General features: G+C 35.6%; 1 protein-coding gene across 1 annotated transcript; it reads left to right on the top strand.

The window, feature by feature from the left end:
- The first annotated feature begins 1,918 nt into the window (after window positions 1–1,918).
- Window positions 1,919–11,781, top strand: LOC134841904 (TAR DNA-binding protein 43-like). The gene is made up of 7 exons (XM_063857974.1): window positions 1,919–2,265; window positions 4,691–4,890; window positions 8,149–8,298; window positions 9,466–9,675; window positions 9,933–10,140; window positions 10,412–10,597; window positions 11,303–11,781. The coding sequence occupies exons 1-7, from the start codon at window positions 1,929–1,931 to the stop codon at window positions 11,497–11,499; spliced, it is 1,488 nt and encodes a 495-aa protein (XP_063714044.1). The 5' UTR covers window positions 1,919–1,928; the 3' UTR covers window positions 11,500–11,781.
- The last annotated feature ends 13,116 nt before the right edge of the window (window positions 11,782–24,897 follow it).

The following is a 24,897-nucleotide window of genomic DNA, read 5'->3' as shown; positions in this document are numbered from 1 at the left end:
GCTTGGCAAATAAGTGTTCTTTTCTAAAAAAAGTTCGGCCGGAAGTTCCTTCGGCTGGAAGTTCCGACGTCCTCTTGTAGACCCGTCCCTGTCAAATAATTTATGTGAACGTCCTTTCACATAGGATGAGTTTTTCGGGAATTCCTCATTGCTTTAAGGATAGAATGCCCGAGACTATGTTAGCAAATCTACATTTGAAAATCCGAAACAATCATTCTATTTTCATCATCTTAGACTATTCTAAACACGGTGTTATTTTCAGGATGGAGTTTAAGATGTTTTCTTCAGGTGATTCAATGCAGTGCAGATAAAAGCAGACGCATATATGAAAGAATCGCGGATTTTTTTAGAATGGAGGGAAATAGCGTATCAATTTCTTTCAATTAGTGCGCGTAGATTGGTACAATTTTGAAAGTCAAGTTGCAAAAAATGCGCCAATAAGCTTAATTAGAATTTAACGCTCATTGTTCTAGATTTTTTTTTGAAAAAATTTTCTCTATTGCATTTAAAAAGATTCAATCTTCATTGAATCTTACTATAATGACGGGACATAGAAGTTGCCACTTGGATTTCAACTGATGAAATTAATGTGAATTTGCTTCCTGCTTTTACCGTTTCCTCTAACTACTTGAGATTCATTGCTGAAATATTAGCATATGATAGTGGCGAATATTATTAGGGATTTAATCGAGTCAAAATTAGAAAATTGCTGTTTTCAAGTCGTTGTTTGTTCATGCAAACGATGCTCGTCAAAGGTATGATTGGCTACGAAGAAGCCCTGTTACATAATTTTGTCTGAGAAGTTTGATAAAACTACTCAGCTATGAATATAAAAATTTGCGCTAGTTTTGGCATTTCACTGAATAGACGAGCTGCTCAGTTGTTCACGAATAAAAATTTTGTTTACAATCTTCACAAGTTTCTGAGTTTCTTTTTTTTTGTTTTTTTTTTGTTCAACGAAAATTATGCGAGGTCCTAGCAACAGGGGCGGATCTAGGATTTTCTCGAGGGGGAGGGGCGGATTTTCAAAAAAATTTCGAAAATTTTGACGACCTTTTTTTTAGGTCGACCAAATTGACTTTCCGAGCTCTCCTAATGCACTAAAAAGACGGTGTTTTTACCAAATTGTCTGCGCCGCAGGCAAATTTTTGAAAATACAGGTAAAAAATGCCGTTTTTGGGCACTTTTTGGAAAATTTTGACAAAAAAATCGCGTTTTTTTGGCGCGCACTCCCCCCTCAAAAATAGAATATATTGGCGCCCAAGGCGCCTTTAGAAAAATTTTAGGGTCGGTGGGCCAAAAATGGATTTCTTAAAAAGTACCAAAGGGGGGACCCTTTGGGTCGGCAGGGGGTCGAATCCCTGAGGGGGGGGGGGGCGTCCGCCTCCCCCCTAAATCCGCCCCTGCCTAGCAAGATGCTTAGCTTCCCAACGAACACTTAGAAGTCCAGAAATTCTAACTCGTTACGCTGTTTGCAGGTTTTTTTTTCGGAACCTTATGCACATCTGTCAAGCTACGTTTGAATGGCCAAACAATGCCTGAAAAACAACCCGTTTCTATTTTAGGCTTCCTTAAATTCCTTCAAATTCTATCATCCATCATGTGTCGAAATAAGAGCCCTGAATCTCAAGTAGTTACAGAAAAAAAACGGTAAAAATGTGAAGAAATGATTGTTCATTTCGCTGTCTTACAAAATGAATAGCAACTTCTGTGTCCCGTGATTGTATAATCGAGGTTTTTCTAGATGTGATTTTGACTCTTTCTGAGTCAAAATTTGATCACAGACAAGTGATATGAATTTGACTTGCGGCGTTCTTAGTGCAGTAATATATTAAAAGTCAGAAGTTAAGCTAAAAATGTGTGATCATTTCAAAAATTAAGTGGGTATTCTGAAATTATTTGTTCGACTTTCAGATTGTGATTTGAAAATGGAATTCATCTCTCACGATTCAGCTCAAAGCGCAAATTATGTAGACAGCTGCATCCTTGTAGCGCCTAAAGAGAACGACGACCCGGTTGAGATCCCTTTGGAACACGACGGAACTGTGCTCATGAGCAGTATACAGAGTCAATTTCCAAACGCGATTGGAATCAAGTTCAGAAATCCGGCCACTAGAGCGTTTCGAGCGGTGAAATTGGCTGATAACGTGTTGTATCCGCCTAACTTGGAGAATGGCTGGGGGGCCAGTGATGTCGTGTATATTGTGAACGTGCTAGCTGGCGACGCGAGCGGGACCCCCAGACAGGAACCAGAACAAGAAAAACGTTAGTTTCAAAATAAATATCCCCACATTTTTAACCCAAAGAACTTGAATTGTTTTAATAAGCTTAACGAAGCGATTACTTATATACATGAGCTCACATTGTGTTGCACAACTCGGTGATCTCAGAAGCACTGCGCTTTAAAACCACAAACTGATGAATTTTTTGCAGCTGTCTTTCAGAAGGTAAAAGATAAGAGTTGCGATTGTGGACAAAGTTAAACGCAAATTACCGTTTCTACTCTCTATAATGCCTCATTTTAAGTACAACTTTGCACAGCAGATGATCTGGACTGGTGGTTTTTTCTAGTTGTAAGTTTCTTTGAAAACATTTTTTTCCGGCTTCACGTATGTTTGCTCAATAATTGCAGGCTTTGTTTTGATGCTAGTTTAACACTCATTACAAATGGTGAAAACCTATTATAAATGGGGAAAACTGGCATTTTCAGAACCGGAATAAACTGGTCAATGCTTCACATCAAAAAGTGAGACTTTCTGAGAGAGTAGTTCAGATCATTTGCTGTCGTCTAGGTAAAAACTTGTTAAAATTCTAAGTAAATATCGTCAAAAATTGTCCTCAAAATTTCGGTTTCGAGACTAAAAACGTATGTTTGCGTTTAATTTTGTCCATTGTTGTCTCTCAGAAATGGCTGACTATGACTTAATTGTTTTTGTGAAACCCAGCAGCGTGTCAGGAGTATAGAGAAGCCTCCTTTTATGCAAGCTTGCTTGCCAAATTGTCCAAAAGAACCCATAATTTGATGGCATCCGTTTTTGGCCTGACACCCCTAGAGTTTTTGCAGTCGCTGTGATTGGCAATATAAACTTATTTTGAGGAAAAGAACGCTCACAGCAAACTAAAATTTCAGTCCATAAACCAAGTGCTCAAGAAAGTATTGAAAAAGCTTGACCAAAAATTTGGACGGCGTTGACCAAATTTTTTTTGCGTTTTTAACTTAAAATAAACGTAGCCGAAGACAATTGTATACAATAGTTAAAAAATTAAGCGCAAGCTGAAGTTTTTACCCTTAACAATGCTAGTTTTCAATTTCTTTTGACTACATTCGCTTCGAATTTCAGCACAGTTTTTACATAGACCATGAGCAAATGATCAGGGCTACCCTCTATAAAACTATTAATGTTTAGTTTTCAATATTTTACCTATGTAATCCGGGTCCTAAAATGCCAGATTTCTCCATCTAAAGCTTTGCATTGTAGTGAACTCTTTTTCGAATAAGCGGAGTAACAAAATTGTTCATGCAACGTGAAAGATTCTCAGCGAGAAAGTTGAAAAAATCTGTGTGAAGTTTTTACTAAGATTGGCTGTTTCTTACTTTTTACGCGGATTGAAAAAAAACTCAATGCCGATGAGAAAATCTGGTATTTTATGACCCGGATTACATAGGTAAGCAATTGAAAACCAAATATTGATAGTTTAATATAGGGTAGCTTCGATCATTTGCTCTTGGTCTATGTAAATATTGTACTGAAATTCGAAGGGAATGTTTTCCGAAATGGTATTGAAAACAGGCATTTTAGAGTGTTCAAACCAGAGCTTGCTCTTAATTTTGTCCACAAGTGTAGGTCGAGTTATTTTTTTTTCAAGAAAAAGTCTTCAAATTTTGTTCACAACAAATTTGATTTTTTGTCGTTTGACATTTTGAGTTCTTTTAGGAATCGATTAACGTAGTGAAGACTTTCATATGGGTCGTGATAAATTGTCTTTTTCAGGAAAAGTCTTCGGCTCAACTTGACTTTTTGCGGTTTCACTTTTGATTTCTTTTAAAATTATTTTCCTTGTTAGTTTTTTCTGTTTCCTTGCATTCATTGACTCTTTCCAACTGTCTCGTGTTATGTTCAAACTCAAATCGAAGTCATTAGCTAAAACGAAGGCAAATTATGATCTCCAAGGAGAAACGATTTGAAAAGTTGTGAATGACTTCTAAGCTTAGAACCTCTATTTTAATTTTAAGGTTTCCTAGTTAAATGAAAATTGTAATTTGTGATCCAGTTTTCTCAAATGGATCATTTTAACAATAAAGTGTCAGTTGTAAGTTTTTCTTGAAATTGAAAGAGCTTTAGCCCATATATTATTTCATTGAAAATTGAAAGGTGAAGTTCAAAAAAAACTTTCATTTTCGGTTTCCTTTAAATGATAAACCTTTTCCTGTTTTTGTCTGGTTGAGTATTTTTGTGTACTTTGATGCCAAAGGCGCTGTAGAAAGTAGTACCGTTGGGTAAGCAAGGTTTACAATTTCTGTGAGGAATGGGGGCGTCAGCATCCCTTTAGTTCCGCTTTCATGGACTTAAAGTTTTGGCATTAAAAAAATCGAAATGGCTGACCTAAACAAGATCGACAAAATTTATCAAAAAAACTGCAAAATTCTTCATATTGATGAAATGATATTTGAAGTTTAATGTAATTTCAGAAGTTGATTCGAGAAAACGCGGTTTATCGACCGTCGGAAATCAGGTCAACGGAGAAGGAGAAATGACTCGTGCCAATGCAGCCAAACGAGCTCTGAGCTCCATCTGTTCCGATTTGATTGTGCTCAATCTTCCGTACACTTTCTCGGACACTGATCTGAGAAACCAGTTTGTAGAGTATGGCGAGTTGGTTCTGTGTGAGGTGAGAAAAAATATACCAGGCGAAATGATGGTTAAAATAGTTATGGCAATTTGGTCGCAATATCAGTGACATTGAGTTCTTAAATTGGCCCTAGAGTAGTTCTTTTTTTGGTTAATTGGAAATATTTGGACACTTAATACGGGTCGAATTGCAAAATATATCGGTTTTAGATGTTAAATGAGCACTTTTGCGTCATTGAATTTTGTTCAGATTAATTTGAGGAAGACGATATTGCCATCAATTTGGCATAGAATTGTGTTTTCTCTGTAACTCGAATGTTTGTTCTGTGCATGTGAATTTTGTGTGCTATTTTAAAATATGGTTATGGAAAAAGAGCATTCGAGAAAATATCATTATGAAAAAGTTATCTTGATTAGCTTTACATCTGAATGATACTGTGTTGAATGTTTGTCTTCATTCTGTTATCTGTCAAAAAAAATTGGTAAGGTCATTTAAACAATATCACTAAAGCAGTGGTCGCGATAATTTGAAGTTGCCTGATTTTTGTTGGTGCTAATGTTTGATGTTTTGGTTAAAATAAATCTGGCACTTTGTGTGTAAGCACTGAATGTTAATTGTTCGAATTTGCCTTGTGTTGGGTTCAAAATGAATGTATACCCGACGCGAAGTTTCTCGGTGACTGTGGGTCGTGTTGATATGTCACCGGTTTCAATGATCTTTACTGTGGATGATGCTAAAGGGATGTTGATGATGCTGCTGCTCCTCTGAACAGATTCCATTATATGGTGAGTTGCTTGTTGATTGCTTAATATGTTAAGAGCGTAGTTCACACTCTTATATAGGTCGCGATGATTTGTTTTTTTTTCAGGGTAAGTCCTAAAAATTGTTCAGGCTGAAATTCACTTTTTCGCGGTTTGATTTTTGATTTCTGTTGAAGTTCAGCTCAATTCCTTTGTTAAAAGGAAGGCAAACTCCACTATCGAACAGTAAAATTGTAAAGGTCACGAAAAACGTGATCGAATTTTAATTTCGAACATTGAAACTAATTATCAGATTTCCCAGCGAAATAAAAGTTACACCTATTTATTCAGTTTTCTCAAATTGGGTTAATTTTAACAAAAAAGTGTCCAGCTTAAATTGTCCTACAAATTCAAAGAGCTTTAAGACCATCTAATTGTTTATTCGAAATTCAAAAAAAAAAAATTCATTTTTTTTTGAATTTCGTTTTTTTTTTTTTCAGTTTCCTTGCAGTCAGTTGGCTTGTTCTTTGAAATTCTTAAGTTGAGATTTTTTCAAGATTTTTTTCGAAAGTCAGTGTTTTTTTATGTTTACTTGCATTCATTACTCTTTTCCAATCTCCGGTTGGCTATGTTTTTTTTCCAAATTCTAAAGAGCTTTAGGGGCAGTTATTTTTTCTTTTGAAATTCGAAAGTTTTAAGTTTTTACAAAAAGTAAGTAATTTTTTTTTCTGTTTCCTTGCGTTCATTTTTCTTTTTCAACGTTAGTTGGCTATGCTTATTATGTGTGGCCTGATCGTAAGGACTAGGTCTGGGACTTGGACGGTAACTATTCTACGTTCAAATCCAGACAGGTCTAATTGATCCAGTTTTTTTCAAGTTCAGTTAATTTTAGCACAAAAGTGTCAATCTTAATTTGTTTTGAAATTCAAAGGGCTTTAATTCCAATCTAGTTTTTGAAATTTGAAAGTTAAAATTGAAAAAAAAAACAAGCCAGTTATTTTTTCTGCTTACTTGCGTTCATTGACTCCTTTTTTAACTGTATGTTGGCTATATTTAAATTTTTGCTGTGCAATATTTTTGGTTGGATTGGTTACTTTGAAAAAGATCACTCAATCAGAGTGATTGCAGTTCAAATCCCCATTATAATTTCTTAGATTTTTAAGAGTAATAAATGTAGTGAAGACTCTTATATAGGTCTTGATTTTTTTGTTTTTTTTTCAGGAAAAGTCTTAAAAGTCTCTAATAAGAAAGATGTGCTTTCATACATATTGATGAATTTATGAATGCACTGAGGTACATAGGCACAGTTTGAGTTCAATTGAAATTCATCTGCTGAAAGTGACGTAAATAAAACTCTCCAAATACGAACGTGGAAAGGGTGCGAAAAAACGTGATTGATTTGTAGTGTCGAAAGTGGAATTTAATTCTCAGACTTCCAGCGGAATAAAAACTTTACCCATTGATCCAGTTTTCTCTAGGTGGATTCATGTTATCAAAAAAGCGCCAATCACAAATCGTTGTAGAATTTCAAAAAGCTTAAAGGGCATCTATTTTTTTTCTTTGAAACTCAAAAGTTGAGATTTTTTCAACAAAGTCATGTTTTTTTTTATGTGTACTTGCGTTCATTACTCTTGTCCAAGCTTCGATTGGCTATGTTTTTGAAATTCAGTGTTCAAGGTCACAAAAAACGCGATCGACTCCTACTTTAAATAATGGATTTTTAGTTATCCAGTGGAATAAAAACTTTATCTTTTGATCTAGTTTTCTCGAATTAAGTTAATTGACTCAAAAAGAGTCAATCATAAATTATTCTTGAAATTCGGAAATTGAAAATTTTGAAATTAGTCAATATTGTTTTCCTTGCGTTCATTGACTCTTTTCCAAATATCATTTGGATATGTTTTTGGCTAGGTGCCGTGCTCTTTTTGTATTATGCTGCAAGCCTTATTTTTTTGGGCTAGTTGCCGTGCTTTTTTGTATTGCATGGCAATCTAATTTCTTAATAATATCAATCTCCTTAAAAACAGTCTCCTAAAAAAGTCAGTTTTCTTCTGTCGTTCGAGTTCATTCACTTTTTGTACAAACTTGTTGAAACTATGTCGTGTTTATTTTTAAAATTTACAAGTATGTAAATCTTGCTATTATCTTTATGATTTTGTGCAGATGATGAAAAAGCGTGTCAGTTGACTAATGAATGATTACATATATTGCGCATCTGATGAACAATACTGATGATATGATAATATTATACTGATGATATGTATCGTATGTAGCTGACATAATTTTGGTTAAAAACCCTGGCTTTGATCTGGACCAGAAAAATATTTCAATTTAGGTAGAAAGTATTCATACTGATTCTGATTGGTTTGTTTCAGGCCGGAATTATCCGAAGTTGTTCAGCATGAAGACCAAAGCAAGCAGTAGAGGGCGGTAACTATTGTCACCAGAAAAGCTTATCGATTTTAGTTGCTGAACATGAAGTGTCACTACAAAGTCTCTCTTGTTAGCGGGAATCCGCGAGCAGAATAATGACCTTTGCCATTGTTTTTGTTTGTAGATCAAGAAGGATCAGAACAGCGGGAAGTCGAAAGGATTTGGGTTCGTGCGGTTCGCCAGTTATGAGGATCAGAAAAAAGTGCAAGGTCAAACACTGACTATCGAAGGAAGGAGGGTGGAAGTTAAAAAACCGAAATCGGCCACTCAACAAGTTAGAATTTTCATTTTTTAAGTAGATGAGGCGATGGACGTAGTGAAGACAAGACGATGATAGGCGGTGATGATTTTTTGTATTTTTATAGGAAAAGTCTTAAAATTTGATTCGCTGTTTGACTTTTGATTTCTCTTTGTTCAGTTCGTTTCCTAAATTCGAAAGTGGATTTCGAATTCGTTTTTCCCGGCGGAATGAAAGCGTTACCTATTGATCCAGTTTTCTCAAATTGAGTTAATTTTATTTTTAAAAAGTGTAAATCATAAACTGTTCTCGAAATTCAAAGAGATATAAGGCCATATATTTTTTATTTGGAACTTTGAAAGTTTCATAAAAACAAGATTTTTTTCTGTTTCATAGCGGTCATTGACTTTTTTCCAACGGTCTGTTGGCTATGTTCTATACTCATAGTTGTATGGGGGGTCGTGGTCGTAAAAAAGAACCGACTACTGGTAACAACCATGATCAAGTTCATTTTCAAAATTGTCAAAACTGAATTGCTACTTTCACTGTAAAAAAAATCAATTTTCCAGTTCAGTCTTGAACGTTTTTGCCTCGTAACTAGTGGCGGGAACAGCACTGTTGAAAGTAATCATTGCTAATTTCAGCAGCTGGTTGAAAATTATGAGTTTTTGTGCCATGTACCGTAAATCTGTTTTTGGTGAGGTCTGATTCGTTTTTTATTTTGACGTGGAGCGTTCTCTATGTTGGGATTCAAATTTTCTGAAATAAATTATATCAGATTTTGATAATGTCTATGGTTGGCGATTAAAAACGAATATCATCTCCCCACCTGACTCGAAATTCTCAATAGTGTGCCTTACTTATTGACACTGTTAATTTATTTTAAAAAATGAAGTTAAATTGGATGGCTGTGAAGATTTTTTAGGCTGGTTCGCTTGCTTATTTTTTGTCTCTAAACTCCACGAGCGGTGGTGAAAATAGTTGAATTTATGGGCGAAGGTGTTATTCGTTGTACCTATGAAGCTCTACGAGAGAGAGGATGTAATTTTTGTTGACATTGTTTGTTAAATGTACTTGATTTGATCATCAGTCGTGGAAACATGTTTAAAACAAATGACGCTTCCTTGTAACATGTAAAACTGATCTCTTAAACGAACGTCTTGCCTCTTCAAGTTTTCTCCGTGTAATTCCATGACCTTTCAGGACCCAGTGGGACCCTTGACCTCTTCTCGTCTGTTTGTGGGTCAACTGGATGAGTCATGCACCAGAAGTGACTTGGAAGAATACTTCAGCCAGTTTGGGGATATTTTGTCCATGTTCTATGAGCAGGGCAAGAAGAACTACGCGTTTGTCGAGTTCGAAGATTGGGAGATTGCCAAGGCTGTTCTCAAAGAGAACGATCACTGGATTAAGGTCAGTTTCTTGCATATGAACTGGTTCAAATTTTCGGAAACTCTTCGTTCGCAAGGTACTCGGCAAGTTGATGTAAAATTGAGGCAGTTTTTTTGAATTAAACAGCAAAAATAGAAATTTGCGAGTTTTAATTGGAAATTTCATATTAAAGGCAATGTGATAACTTTTATCCATCACAAGATTTTCCGCCAAATTTTATCTTGCGGTTTTGCTATCCTATTTGCTTTTGTTTGATTGTTTTGATGCTGTGGTTTTAGGGAAAACATATTATAATCCGTCCAGCTGAACGTCGAAGCAAAGGCAACCCGCAGCAAAATGGTGTGGCCGTTCAGAATCAGAATCTGCCTCCTTATCCGTCTGCTATGAGTGGGGACTCCCCTTATGGATATGACTCGAGACGAACTGATTTGGGCCCGTACTCGGCACAGAATGGGGCGCCACATTACAACTCACGAAATTCATTCGGTCAGCAAAAATTTCAATGTTGAACTTCAGAACCATGCATTTATAAACCTGCGCTAGATCTGAGGGTACAAGATTGAGTCAAAGTTAATTGTAAATGCAGTGGACTATTTTAACAAACGAAGACAGATAATATTGGTGCGAAATAAAAAATGCATATTGGAACTCAAATATAAACCATGGGTCCAGTTTTTGTAGAATTTTATTCCCACAATAAGGTCGGATCTACATAGCCTGCGTGGATATTACACGAACAAATTATCTGTGTTTTCAGAAGGGCCCCAGGACAGCATGTACTCTTCGCCAGTTGCCCCCTCTTCGGGCGGACTGGGCAACATTGGAAACAGCGGAGGAGGAGGTGGTGGCTTCAAAGGGGGAGAGGCCATGATGAGCACTATGGCTAAAATGATGGCGGAGGCAGTTTCCAACCAACTGGCTTCTCAGTTCGCACCACACCAAGGTACTATAGATGGCACTGTAATGATTCAATTGTTATGAAGCTCTTAGTGAAGCTAAGTTTCAATACGACTTGACTTCAGTTACCGAATTATTTTAAAGAGTTCAGGCTCAAATTTACTTTTTCGCGGTGTGACTTTTGATTTCTTTTTAAGTTCAGTTCATTTCCTTTGTTAAAAGGAAGGCAAACTCAATTAACGAACGGCAAAAGTGTTAAGGTTACGAAAAAGGTGATCGACTTCGTTTCGAAAGTGGAACTTAATTTTTAAATTTCCAGAGGAATGAAAACTTTACCTGTTGATCCAGTTTTCTCAATTTGGGTTAATTTCATCAAAAAAGCGCCAATAATAAATTGTTCTAGAAATTCAAAGAGCTTGAAGGGCATCTTTTTTCTTTGAAATTCGAAAGTTGAGATTTTTTCTACAAAGTATTTTTTTCTTTTGTTTACTTGCGTTTATTAGTCTTTTCCAATCTTCGATTGGCTATGTTCAAATTTTTGCTGTGCAATATCTAAGGCTAGATTGATTACTTTCGAAAGGATCACTCAATTAGATGTGAATTCAACAAGAGCGAAATGAAATTAGTTTAAGTTATTAGGTTAAGTTTATTTGATTAATCGAATCGCTTTTATGTATGTATATGCAGTTCAAATCTGTATTTGATATGTAAGTTAACAAATGTTCTGTACTGCCAATGGTTTCTCTTACAGCTAGCAGAGGGGGAGCAGGTAGCAATGCGGGATACTATGAGTCAGCAAATGGCGCTGGGGGATTCTACGGACATGAAAAGTATGGGCCGCAAGCAGAGGCTGCATTCAATGCCAGACCGAGGTCACCCTCTCCTGCAAGAACCAAGCCCGACCCCTATATGACATCTGCCGAGTTCGGTCGATACATGTCGAGATAGAGGGTGCAATTATTTTGTCAAAACAAACTAAAATCCTCTTAAAATTATATATTGGAGCTTAAACGCCGTAAATTCTGTTGAAAACATTCTTCCAATACTTAAGGTTGTCATTTCCCTCTGTTGTTAGCTGTCTTTGCATATGATGTAGTATCTGTTAAAAAAAAAATTTTTCATATTTATTGGTGTACAAAACTTATTGATCTCTTCGATTTCAAAAAGCTAAATATGCATGCTTAAAAAATTTAGTTTCAAAAATTCATTTATTTGAGCTATGTTTTGCAACGAATTTTGTCCAAAGTTTTGAGTTAGCGATAGAAGTCCAGCTATTTAAGTTGTTTTCTGTGATTATTTGAGGTTTGAAACTTGCAGCTTGTGTGAGCTTGACGTATCAAAAATAGTTTTTTATTTATAAGAGTCGATCAACGTATTTGATATGTAAGTTTATGAAGGCTCGAGTTTTATCTTTCGCGGTTTGACTCTTATGATTTATTTTTAAGTTCATTTTATTTCCTTTTTAAAAGATTGGCAAACTCCACTATCGAACAGCAAAAGTGTAAAGGTCACGAAAGTGGAATTTAATGTTCAGATTTTCCAGCGAAATAAAACATTTACCTATTGTTCCAGTTAACTCAAATTGGGTTAATTTAATCCAAAAAGTGTCAATTATAAATGGTCCTGGAAATTCAAAAGGGATCGAAGGGTATCTATTTTTTTCTTCGAATGGGTAAGTGTAATAAAAAACGTGTCTTGAATTTCGAAAAATCTTGAAATTCCAGGAGTGATATATTTTCTTTCAACGTGATGTATTTTTTTTCAACGTCTTATTTTTTTACCTGAGTTCATTGACAATTTTCAAACTTTCTTTTCTTTTGGCTATGTTTTTCACGAAAAAGAATTTTAAAAGTTCACGCTCATTTTCCTTTTTCACGCTTCAGCAAAGTGTATTAGTACGAACTTTTTTTCCCAACCTAATTCGCAAATGAAGTGCTACTTTTTTGCGGCACTTTGGAATAGGTAGGACGTGGTAGCAGTATAATATCATTTGTGCTTTGACATTTGATTAGTAAAAAGTTGACACAGCTGTGCCATTTTAATTCATCAAATGAACCAAAAAAAGTTATTTGCTTCAAGCAGCAGAACAATGATAAAAAAGTCGATTTCAAAAATTTTTTTATCTGAATGTATCTCGCAAAATGAATAATTACACTTACGAAGCAATGTGCTATAGTACGAACTTTCTTTTTTTTCCAACCTAAGTCGCAAATAAGTTGCGACTAAGTCGCAATTATTGTTGCGACTTAAGGCAACAGTATTTGCTGCGTCGAATTGGCTGCATCGAATAATTGGCAATAAGATATTTTGTTACACCTTTGATAGTAAGTTGCACCTTTACAGCTTATTGATAACATGTGCTTAGACATTCGAATAAGTTTACACAAGTGATGATTTTTAATTCATCAAGTGAACCGAAGGAAGCTATTTGTTTCAAACAACATAACGATAATAATGTCGATTTCAGAATTTTTCTAACTCAATATATCTCGCAATTTTTTAAAATGCATAGTTTATACGTAATGTGGCTTTATGATTTGCGATTTTTAAATGCAAAGTTGTATCTTTTTGTATTTGATGTTACTTTTGCTGCATCAAATGAAGCTTTTACGCAGCAAATGCTAATAATCAATGCAATTTATTAGCATATGTAGCTGTATTATTGGTGGCTAGTTTTTGGGGAATTTAAGCAACCGTAGCTGAGTTGTTGGTGCGTGAGACTCAAATTTTCTAAGTCGCAGATTCGAATCCGCCCTGTAGCCGAGTTTTTGCTAATTCGAGGCGTTTTTCTACTTTTTCGTATTTCACATGATAGAGCTGTTTTTTGGTCGTGTTCTCCTAAGTGTTTGCGAAGCACAGCTTCGCCTGTGTTTATACATAATTTAGCTGTATGCTATCCACTTTATTACATGCAAAATTGGGTCTTTTTGTGTTTGATGCTACTTTTGCTGCATCGAATTGGCATTTTCTTAGCATATGTAGCTGCGTTATTGGTGGCTAGTTTTTCGGGATTTTAAGCATCCGTGGCTGAGTGGTTAGTGAGTGAGACTCAAATTTTCTAAGTCGCAGATTCGAATCCGCCCTGTAGCCGAGTTTTTGCTAATTCGAGGCGTTTTTCTACTTTTTCGTATTTCACTTGATAGAGCTGTTTTTTGGTCGTGTTCTCGCGAGTAAGGCGAAGCTCGGCTTGGCCTCTGTAGAATTGTTTTCTCTCAACTTTACCTTTTCGTGGTTTGACTTTGGATTACTTTTTGAGTCGAGTTCCTTTTCTTTGCTAAAAAGAAGGCAAACTCTTCTATGAAACAGTCACTGTGAAGGTCACAAAAAAACGAGGCCAACTTTTTATGTCAAATGTGGATTTTGATTTTCAGATTTTTCAATGCAAAACTTTGTCTATTGATACAGTTTTTGCAAATTGAGTTAATTTTATCAAAAAAGTGCGATCATTGATTTATTTTCAGCGGTCTATTGGCTGTTTTTTCTAGTTCCAAAAAATTGAAATTATAAATTCGTATTATGAAAAAATTTGGTTGCCTGGTTTTTTGTATTGTTTGGAAGACTCTAAAAATTTGCAAAATGTGTATATTTTGTAAATGGCTTTAATACCAGCTCAAGAAGGAGCTGTTATTACTAAACGAGTCTTTTTTCATCGTAATCTGCCACTTAGTGATATATATTTTTAAAAGTTATCCATAAACGTTGTCAGGACTCTTACATAAGTGAAGCATGTTTGTCAACCGAGTCTGGTTCCAGTGTCAAATCCTAGATTCGGCGCAATTTCTTAGTTTTCAAAACTTATTGATCAAATTTGCATTTTTCCACAAGCGAGCTTGAAAGCGTAGTTTTCTATAATTTTTCATGTTTTATAGTGCAAAGTATAAACGTTAATTTTTCAACATGATATCATTCGTGGCTGCCGCCTGATGTCTTCGATTTAAGTATGCATGCGTCAAGGTAATGGAAGGCAAAGCGCCCTCGGCACGTGATTCAGATAAATGACTAGCTACGGAGGCCAGTATTCACTACTCCTAGTTTCAGGTTCTTTTTTACGCTTGCAATTGGCAATCATTATTAAATTGCAATGAAGACTTTTTAAGAGTAATGAACATAGTGAGTATTCTTATATAGGTCTTGATGATTTGTCTTGTTTTTGTTTCAGGAAAGTCTTTAAAATTTTTCACGCTCAATTGATGCAGTTTTCTTATCCAAGTAACTAATTCTCGAAGTGTTTAATTCTCTTCGAAGTACATCTTTGATTTTTGTTCCACCAAGTTTTTTTCGTCCCTGTTCATGAACAGTTTTCGGCAAAAATTTTTCTATTGATCAGTTTTTTTTTTCAAATTGAGTTGATTGCTGAAAAAATTTAATAATGAAGATACTTACTAATCAATTTAGAATTTGTCCAGATTTTCCAGTATGAGTTTATCCAGACTTTCCAGTATGAGTTTCCTTTCTGGGGGAGTTTCCGAATTGTCCGCATTTTTCCGCAAAATCAGCAATCAATCTTTTGATATGGTTAACCCGACATAAAAATTGCGTTGAAGTTGTACGGCTTTCGATTTGTTCATGCATGCTTTGAACTCATTTTCATCGAAAAATTCGCATCAAAAAATTCCAATTGATGAAGATGTAAAACGACTGTTGTAATTTTGAAGTTTTCACGTTCCAATTTTTTGGCAAACTCTTTATTGAAGTCTAAGTAGAAAAATCCATGGGTGGGAAACGTCATAATTTGATCCCTTGATATGTCATAAGTTGTGTCATGCCCACGGTTTTTCATTGAACGCCTTTTTGCGTAGTTTTTTTCTGATTAAAACTTCGTAGTTGGTCAAAAAGCTGATTTTTTTGTTCCAAATGTTTTCAAAAGGAAAGTCAATTTTGACTACAAACATTTTGGAAATAAAACTTCTGATATTGGAGTTCCTCTCTCTTTTTGATGGGAAAACTTTTCACCAATTGTGCAGATCAATACAAAATTTATGTAAATACTTTTAAAAGTAAGTTCCATAATTAAGTACCATCCCCTAAAAATGGCTTAGAATCATCATTTTGACCAGTCTTTCTGCCTAAATCTCATTGAAATAATACGATTTCTGCAGAATTTCTACGTACCGCGTTAAATATGCAATTCTGCACATTGAAAACGAATTTCATCAAACTCTGGCTATGAAATTTGTTGAAAGAGTATTCTGATATATCTTACTTAATAATTTTTTTATCGTGACAAATTAGCCCAAAATCGATACTTGTTTGATTTTTTAGCCAAGCAAAAATTGCGCAAAAATTTTGCTGATCAATTGCTGACAAAATTATATCAAAGTGAACACAGCAAAATTTTGCATTGAAAAATTTATTTTTGTTGAATAATCAAAAATGGTCATTTTTGCTATAAATAACACCAATTTTTCATTTGAAAATTTGAAAACGTTTCGAGCAAATTGTTGGAGATTATTACCCGCGTAAATGTGGTTGGGTTTCATATGAGGCCCAGTTTGATGTAATTTTGTCAACAATTGATCCGGTAGTTTTGGCGTATTTTTTGATTGAGTAAAAAAGCCAAAAACGATCGGTTTACCAAAAAACTCGCAAAAGAAATTCCACCATAAATTCTGTTTTTTCTTTCTCATTTTTTGAGAAAAAAAGCGTTTTAGTTTTCACGTTTTGTTCGTTTTGTCTGGATAATTTAAATCAGCACTAATACCGCCTGAGTACTCTCATTTAGACCCGTAGGAATCACTTGAGAGAGTTGCGGTTAAAAATTGGGAACCTCTGAGGAAACTGAAAAGTTCTGAAAGAATAAATTTCTATTTGATTTTGAAAATAATGGTATAAAAAGAAAAAAACTAGGTTCAAAGCTGCAAGTAGGATTGATTAAAAATTATTTTTTCCGCTCTTCTCAATTTTGCTTCAGTTTGGTTTTTTTCGAGACACATCGAGCTTTTTTCAATGATTTTTTTTGGAAAGGAAAATCTTCAGACAAAATCTGACAGAAAGCGTTCCGCATAACCTTTTTTTAACCCTTCAGCTATTTCTAGACTGCGTAAGTCGCTCATGGAGTTCATACTATGGCAGCATAGAGAAGGTTTCACAAGGGGATTTTAGAATCAATAAAAAGAAGAAAATTGAAATCATAAAATTCTCAGGCCTTATCCGATCAATACGAAACCAAGCTTTCGTTTTCAATCTGAAACAACTTCTTGCCGATTGAAATCCCTCATTTGAGTCATCACTGGAAATATCTATTGGTGACTCTGTAAACCAAGCACTATTGTGAGAATTGAATCTGCGTTCAAGATTTTCTGGCCAGCCGTTACCTTCATATTAAATCTTTCCAGCAATTCAAAACACCATCCACCGCTGTCAGAAAACTCATTTGGTTGAGCAACTCGTCAATTTTGAGCAAATCTTCAAGTTCTTCGCTAATCTTGCAGGAGTTTGTCGATCAAGAGTGCCCGTCAAGAGTGCTACTTCAGTTACCAGTTTGACTAGCTCGTCTCAATCGGTGATGTTTGCTCCATCACAGCTTGGCATCATTTACCAAACCCATCCAACAAAGTACTCTTCGGCACGTGCTTGAACAATTCAAAACGACTATTCACATCATTTTGATAAGTTTTGTTCATTTCAAAGCCTAAAAACTTTATTAAAACTGACATTCTCGTTGTCATATAGCGCAGTATCGGTGTTTCAAGGGGACTACCTGTTCTCCCGCAGTCTAATTTACTACTATTAATTAGTACCCGTCGGTGTTACTGAGTTATTCACGGCTCACCTAGGCTCTCTACAATCTCTGTTGAAAGATTACAGGTGATTTATCTATCTTGAGTTATCATTCTCTTATGATATCCATTTCATATGCAATTAATTTTTGTTCCTTTTAGATAGTTTTTAAAACAAAAGTTACCAATCAGTCTGATATCTCATTCTGCAGGTAACATCTGGTAACAGAACAAACCTGTTACGTGTGCCGGTATTTTGGGGAAAAAATCTTCAGAGCCTCTGTTTCCTTGGGAAATGTGGATCGCCCTATTATTTTTAGCAACTTCCCTGAAAGAAGGCGGTGACCCGATCCACCAGGTCCAATTCAAAACAATTTATTAACCTAAGCCAGAATCAGTACCATAAGACGGAAGCGGCAGATAAAAACAAAAGAAGGCTAGTGAAGTGGCAGCTATTCGGAAAAATATCGAAGCAAAGGATGACCGCAAAAGGAATTCACGAAGCTGAAAATACAGTGAAATCAAGACTATTTTTCGCACTTGTTAAAGAAAAAGAGAAGCGTTTCCTCCAACTGATCTCAAAACGGTAAGTTTTTGCGACTTCCACGACCTTTGTGTATCACTATTCAAACGAGAGAAGAACTAAATTATTCATAGACTGCAAAATTACGATGCGCACCAAGGCGGTAAAGAAGGCGTTGAAACTTTTTATCTTCCTTTATCAAGACAAGCTGCAAAAAGCGGCTGTTCTTAGCTCATCGAAAAAGAAGTTATTCAAGAACTATTGATTGCCAAAGTGAAATTGACCGATAGCATCAAAACAGGAACTACGGTAGATGAAAATCCTAAATCAGTATTGCTACAAGAAAAAGTTTTGCCAAATCCATTGTCCTACGGAAGCAAAACTTGTTCGGGAATGGAAAATCAAATTCAAATTCCTTTGAAATGAAACGAGAGCCCACTATGTCGTTACATTCAAAGAACAAGGTTCAGAATAGATTGAGTCGAACTGTATAAAATTCCTGATGTCAGAATCGCAGGAGCAATCAATCGCAACACCAGAAGTCAGGGAAACTCAAATTCAACAAAACGTTGTTACTTTTGAGAAAGAAAATTCACTGATGCAAAAGGACTCACTGATGCAAAAGGACTCTAAAGCAAGACAACTGTTCATTCAAGAGTATCCGTCGCCCCATCTTGCGTAGAATTTAACCCAAAACCGATCAAATTGTTTGGAACGTTATTCGAAGATATCAGCTCACATAGTTGGGTCAAAGAACTTGCCAAATTTCTAATAATCGAAAAAGAACGCGATGTGAACAAGGGTTTGAATTGCAACAGGATTTAGGACAAAACAGCTGAAATTTTTCACTACAATAGTCACAGTAAGTGAACCACAAAAGTTACCAGAATCAGAGATTTTAAAAGAAAGGGGAGGAATTTTACGTCCAAAAGTTCAACGACATTTTTAACAGAAGAGGTAGTTCAAAGAACCACAAAGTCTTTTACCCAGCTCAAGCGAAAAACAGATGATGTGCTATACTTTTCCAAAAGAAATTAGGACAGAAATCAAGAAGTAGATGAAGAAAGGGCACATCGTTAAATTAGACAAGTCCTTAACGCCAACCCCTTGAATCGCCAAATTTTCAAAAGCAAAAGCCAAATGCCCAGTTTATTGGAGGTATTTGAATCAGCAGCTCAAATGATTACTTCTGAGTCAGCAGAAATTTGGTTCAGTTCTCTAGATCTAAAGTCTTCAGTCAGCTGAGTATAGACAAGTCCATCAGTTAGCATCGCAATTTCTTTAATGTATGAGGGGAGTTTACGGGCTCATAAATAATCAAAACAGAATTTTACGGATTGGCCGGTGTGCCCAAAGAAATTAATAATGCCATGTACAATACAATCGTCGGCATCCCGGGATCAATCTGTTTCTTAGACAAGATTTTATAAGCATTCAAAAGTGACACAACGAGTCACAACAAGATAGTTGAAAAAGTGCTACGAAGAACACACGCTAAAGGGTTTGCTATAAGCCTGAGTGAATGCGGATTTTCACAAGAATCTGTAACATTTTACAGTTAGAAGCTGTGTTGATTCTATCACCTCCAAAGACGTTTACCCAACTAAGTTTTTTATGGGAGGGTTGAATCACCTCTCTGGCTTTATAACGAAACTGCAGATGACCACAGAAGCTATTAGACCGCCGTTAAAACTGAGCAAAAAAACTCAAATTCGTGGGGGAAAACCTAAGACAAAGCATTCAAAGATCTACAACAGATGATTAGCGATATCATCAAAACATACTATCATAGTGCAAAAATAAAATCAAGAATGAATTGCGACGCCAGACACAAAAGATTAGATGCTATATAAGAGCCGAAAGTCAAGCTGGTGATCTGAGCAGCAATCGTCTTCACATCAAGATTTCTGAATGTAGCAGAACAGAAACACAGCACAAATTAGTTCGGTTTACTCGCATTAGATTGTCATTCGCATGTTTTCAAAACTACTCTTAAGGAAGGCAATTTTACATTTAATCGATCCTGAAGCCATCATATCAATTTTTACCAAAAATACAGATAACAGTATACGTTAATCGAAATTAAACACATAGGCAGACTATTTTATACCATTTGAGTACAATATTTTGCAGATAGCAGAGGAAAAATTAATAAAACCGACTGATATTACGTGACCCGCAGTTGACCACCCCGTTAACACCAATTTATGACGAGAAAAATTGTTTTTAAATCAATCAAAACCTGTGAGAAAAAATACTAGCAAGGTAAAGGCAGAGAGCCGTTGGAGGTTGTCGGATCAGATATTGTCAGTATTTTTGAAACAAAATCTGTCCAACAATGTAAGATTTTGCCTCAAAAGGGCGTCTTTTTGTCTGGACCATTGAGAAGAGCTCTGAAAAAAATATCGCAAAAAGGGGCACAATTACTAGCAATTGCGGAGGCCAGTATTCACTTGAATGAAGGTTGCCCTCAAACAGAAGGCGGAAAATAACATAATAAGGAGAACATACGTTTTCAACACCGATAGCTGAAACTACTAATTTTGATTTTGAAACAGCATTAAGAAGTTGCATAATCGACGCTTTGAAAACCAGCCCAAAACTTCAACAAAACAGCCTCTTATCTCTTTCGAGCACATCTTTCTTTTGCATTACAACACTTAACTATTTCCTATCCCTATTTCTCTGCCTGCCGAAATTAATGTTGCAACCAGCAGAAATTATACTTTTTTCAATTTCAAAAGATCTGAAACACCTCAACAATTCGACAAATAAAGGAATTTGCATTCAACTATCCTTAGTCTCAGCGCAAACAGTTTCAACTGAAATCTGACGCAGACGTGAAATCAGAATAACAAAGTGTCCAAGATCACAGCAAAAAATCATAAATTAAGGAGAACACAAACTTTTTCGTGAATTGAAACAAAGGACAAAATTTGCCCCGATAGGAGAAACTACTAGTCTTGATTATGAAAGAAACGCATTGAGAAGTTGCACTACATCCAAGACAATCCACAATATGAAAACCATTGTAAAACTTCAACAAAACTGCGTACTATCTCTGTCCAGCACACCTTTACCCTACAGCACAACATTTTAAAATTCCTTATTCCAATTTCTATGCATGCTGAAATGCAGGTTGCAATCAAAAGAAATCAAACTTTTTTCTTTTTCAAAGGGTCTGCACCATTGGTATTAAAATAAAATCTGACGCTTGGTATAGCTTGGTCATCGAAATACATTTTTCTAAAATTCTATCCTATTTGTAAAAATAGCTTAGGAAAATCTGTAATTTTTTTCATAAAGTTTTTTCAAAATGTTTTTATTTTAAACCTACAATTTTAATCAAACTTGAAACTAAAATGCTAATCAAACTCGATTCAAAATATTTGGCGTTGATTAGCTCGTCCTTGTAATCAAGCTCGATTCAAAGCTGTAAAGTAACTGCAAAATATCAAAAATCTAAATGAAATGAGTTTTTCTTTTCGAAGATTTCAATAAAATTGGCACCTTCGGGGCTTAATGTGTCAACAATGAGAGCTCTTTTGATTTCCATTAATGCACATACAAACGGCAAAAATCTTCCAAAACAAATCAATTTTCTCATGGTTTGTCATCTTTTCCTGTTGTCTAAATTTTTTAGTTCAAGTGAAACTTATGGTTTTTTAGAACGTTTCAAGATATGCCGAATTCGTTCTACACTTTGTTGAATCTGTCCTATTTTTTGTTCATTTGTCTTTTTTTAATTTTTTTTTTTTTTTTTTTTCATTTCAGTTTTTGCTTGTTCATTCAACAAAAATTAGGAGCTGAGAACAAGAAGTTGATGAAGGAAGGGCATATCATTAAATTAAACAATGGTACCAGCGACCTTTTTGCGTAATTCTAGTCGTAATACTAGCGAAGAATGGCGGATTGGTTAAGTTAGCGATGAACCTGAGTTTTTCTATTTTAGACGAGTTTTCAGTAGCAATAAAAATGACATCACGAGTCACAATCAGGCATTGAATCGTTTTCCCGTTTTATATAGAAACTGCAGATGACGAGAGAAGCTACTAGACCGTAGCTCAAGTTAAGTAACAAACTTAAATTCTTGTGGAGAAAACACAAATCAAAGCACTCAAAGATCTACTACAGATCGCCGAAAGCACCAAAATATACCCTTATAATGCAGCCAGAAAATCAAGAATGAAGTGTGACGCTAGTCACAAAAGATTAGATGCTATATTAGAGCCGGAAGTCGTACCAGGGATATGAGCACAAATTGCCTTCACATCCGTTTTGCGGAATGTATTGAACATAAACACAGCTAAATTGAATTAGAATTATTTGCAGTAGGGTAGTCAAGCGAAGTTTTTCAAAACTATCTTTAAGGAAGTCATTTTTTAATTTTTAACCGACCATAAAGAAATTCATATCAGCTCTTACCAAAAGTAGAGATAACAGATGTGCAGACAGGTTTTTACTTGTCGATTAAAATAATCCACATATAGCAGGGAACATATTGGTATGGCCGATCACTTGTCACGAAGTTGCCCGCCAGATAAACGCCAAAAATTGATGATGAATTTGAATTAAATCAGTTAGAAACTCTAAAAAATACTGCCAAAATCTTAACCAGCGAGTTAAAGCCACAAACCGTAGGAGGGCGTCGGACTAGATGATGTCAAATATTTTGAATCAACAGGATGAGCTGTTTCCACAAGATGGCTTCATTTAGCGGGATTCTCGCCCCGACCAATGAGAAGAGTTCTGCGAAGTTACGAAATTCGGCAAAAGGGGGGCACAATTACATACAAACTTCTCGGCCAATCAGAAGACGACGCGATAATTCGTTCAAAATGAGTCACCGAGTTTAACAATCACAGAGCAGTATGTCTGAAATACATTTTATCGGACCTTTGTTTTTTTTTTTCAATTAGTCAGAATTCTCTTGAATCGTCCATCAATTCTACAATTTACTCAAAGTCTAGTTTACAGTTTCCAATTGCTTCAATTAACCCTGATCGACAAATGTTTATTCTAAAGTCGTCTCATAAATGTAATTCATTCAAAATCAACATTTTCAAAGTCGAATCAATAATTATTTCATTTTTTAGAAAGTGTCCTTTAAAAACAAGTTTAATTTCCTGTCCTTGCTGAAATTTGTGAGGGATAGGAAAATCAAAAAACTGAATTTTATTAGGACAGATTACTGTGCTGGGTTAAAAAAAAATGTAATGAAAAGGGTATGAGTCATATTTTCTTCCAGTAGGAAGCCACCGAGATTGTGGTTTGGTTGAACGTAGTATGTAGGCAATTAAGAGGAAGTTAAGGCGGAAACCGCATACTTTCTTTTCACTTATCAGAGATACATTGATTGATTTGAATCGTGAGCACTACTAAGCCAGAGAAATACCAACCTCAGGGGAGATGCGTGAACAATCAGATTCAAGGTGTTGGCTGAAGGCCATGTGAATAGACACCTTAACGAAGCAGACAAAAATTATTGGTATTTTGGAAAATTTGGAAAAACCAGCCAACGATCTGCGACAGCCAAGAAGGCATCTCACAAATGCAGAAGAATGGGAAAATTTGAGACCGCTGATTGAGAGGGTTCTAAAACGCAGCCATTCTAAGAAACGACCTACACCCAGGCACCCTAAGATTCAAAATGGAAAAAATAAGCTGGTTCAGGACTTTAAACAAATTAGAGTTTCACTTTATCTACTATATAAGTCAAGTAACAGTATTTTGTAGAGTATCAGATCGCAAATCCGGATGTTCTTTATTCAAATTATTCAAAGGAAAAATTGTTCATGTAATGGACCTTACCAAAATAGCCGATAAAGCCAAAGTAATCAAGAAAAATCAGCTTTTCTCAAAGCCTAAAAATCAAGGGGTAAATTATCTGATTTAGATCTGACTTTTAAAAGAGGACTCCATTACACATGTGTAGCTACCCTTTTGGGCAAGAGCCAGACAAAATCCAGGAACAAGCCAATCTTCATATGACCGAGATACGACCTATCGTCAGTTTTGGTTCAGAAGGAAAGTCTAATAGGGGCGAATCAGAAGGTAACGTATCGAAAAATCCGTAACTAAATAAAGTCCGGAGCTACCACCTGACACGATCTTTTTATTAGCTCTCCATAAGCCGTGAAACCAGACGAGGTGAACCAAAGTTCGCATAGAGGTTATCAGTGTCCACGAAGTTCCTGTTGGATTCAGTATCACATAATTGATTCTCAAACACAACTGAGTCTCATAACGCCAAAAATATTAGAAGCACCGTCGATAATTGCTGAGGCCAGTGTTCCCTTAAGAGAAAAGTGATCTCAAATTAAAATCACACTAGAAAAAACACACGTAATAATGTGAACTAAAGCTAGTGACAAAATTATTACCGATAGATGAAACTACTTATCTTGTTTATAAAACGAACGCATCCATGAAATTGCACTACATCCAAGATAATCAAAATTTTGAAAACCAACCTAAAACTTCAACAAAATAGCGTCTCATTTTTTTCCAGCACACTTTTAGTTTATATAAAACAACTCATGAAAAATATCAGAGATAAAGGTGAACTAAATTATTTCATTTTTAGTGTTTCAACAAAATTGGCACTTTAACAGCGTGAGTGTTTCTGAATTATTATTATTTTATATTTTCAGTAATTCGTATACTGACGGTAATGAACTAATGATCCTCTGAAAGCGGTCGAGCAAATAATTTTTTTTTCTGCATCAGCAGTTTTATGTTGTGAATACGTTGTGTTTTAGTGCAAAAACAATGGTTTCTGGGGCGTTTGAAGATATACCGAACTAGTGTACTTGAGTTCTAGACTTTGTCCTAACTGTCATACTTCTTTTCATTTTAATTGTTGTTTCCTTTTTCTTCACTGCTGTTAGTTTGTCGCTTCTTTTCGGCATCATCAACCACTCCCAAGCGAGAACAAGCGCAAGTTTCACCGCCGGACGGATTATGTAGCTCTTTAAACTTTGCAGTGCGGTCGACTGGGCTACGCGGTCTTTTTCGAAGTCAAGTGTTCTAAATGCGGATAAAGGCTAAAGACTTCGGGAATTACTGGACCCTATTATACACATTAAAACCGTCTGTGTTAAG

Source organism: Symsagittifera roscoffensis, chromosome 3 (genome assembly GCF_963678635.1).
Source record: "Symsagittifera roscoffensis chromosome 3, txSymRosc1.1, whole genome shotgun sequence".
In the NCBI taxonomy this organism is placed as follows: Eukaryota; Metazoa; Xenacoelomorpha; order Acoela; family Convolutidae; genus Symsagittifera; species Symsagittifera roscoffensis.
The sequence above is the reverse complement of the archived record's forward strand: the minus strand, read 5'-3'. Positions and strand labels throughout refer to the sequence as shown.

Excerpts from the sequence above, each read along its gene's own strand:
- LOC134841904 (XM_063857974.1), top strand. The coding sequence starts at position 1,929 with ATGGAATTCATCTCTCACGATTCAGCTCAAAGCGCAAATTATGTAGAC. Across the intron at positions 4,891-8,148 it reads GCGAGTTGGTTCTGTGTGAG|ATCAAGAAGGATCAGAACAG; the intron begins GTGAGAAAAAAT and ends TTTTGTTTGTAG. Across the intron at positions 10,598-11,302 it reads TCAGTTCGCACCACACCAAG|CTAGCAGAGGGGGAGCAGGT; the intron begins GTACTATAGATG and ends TTTCTCTTACAG.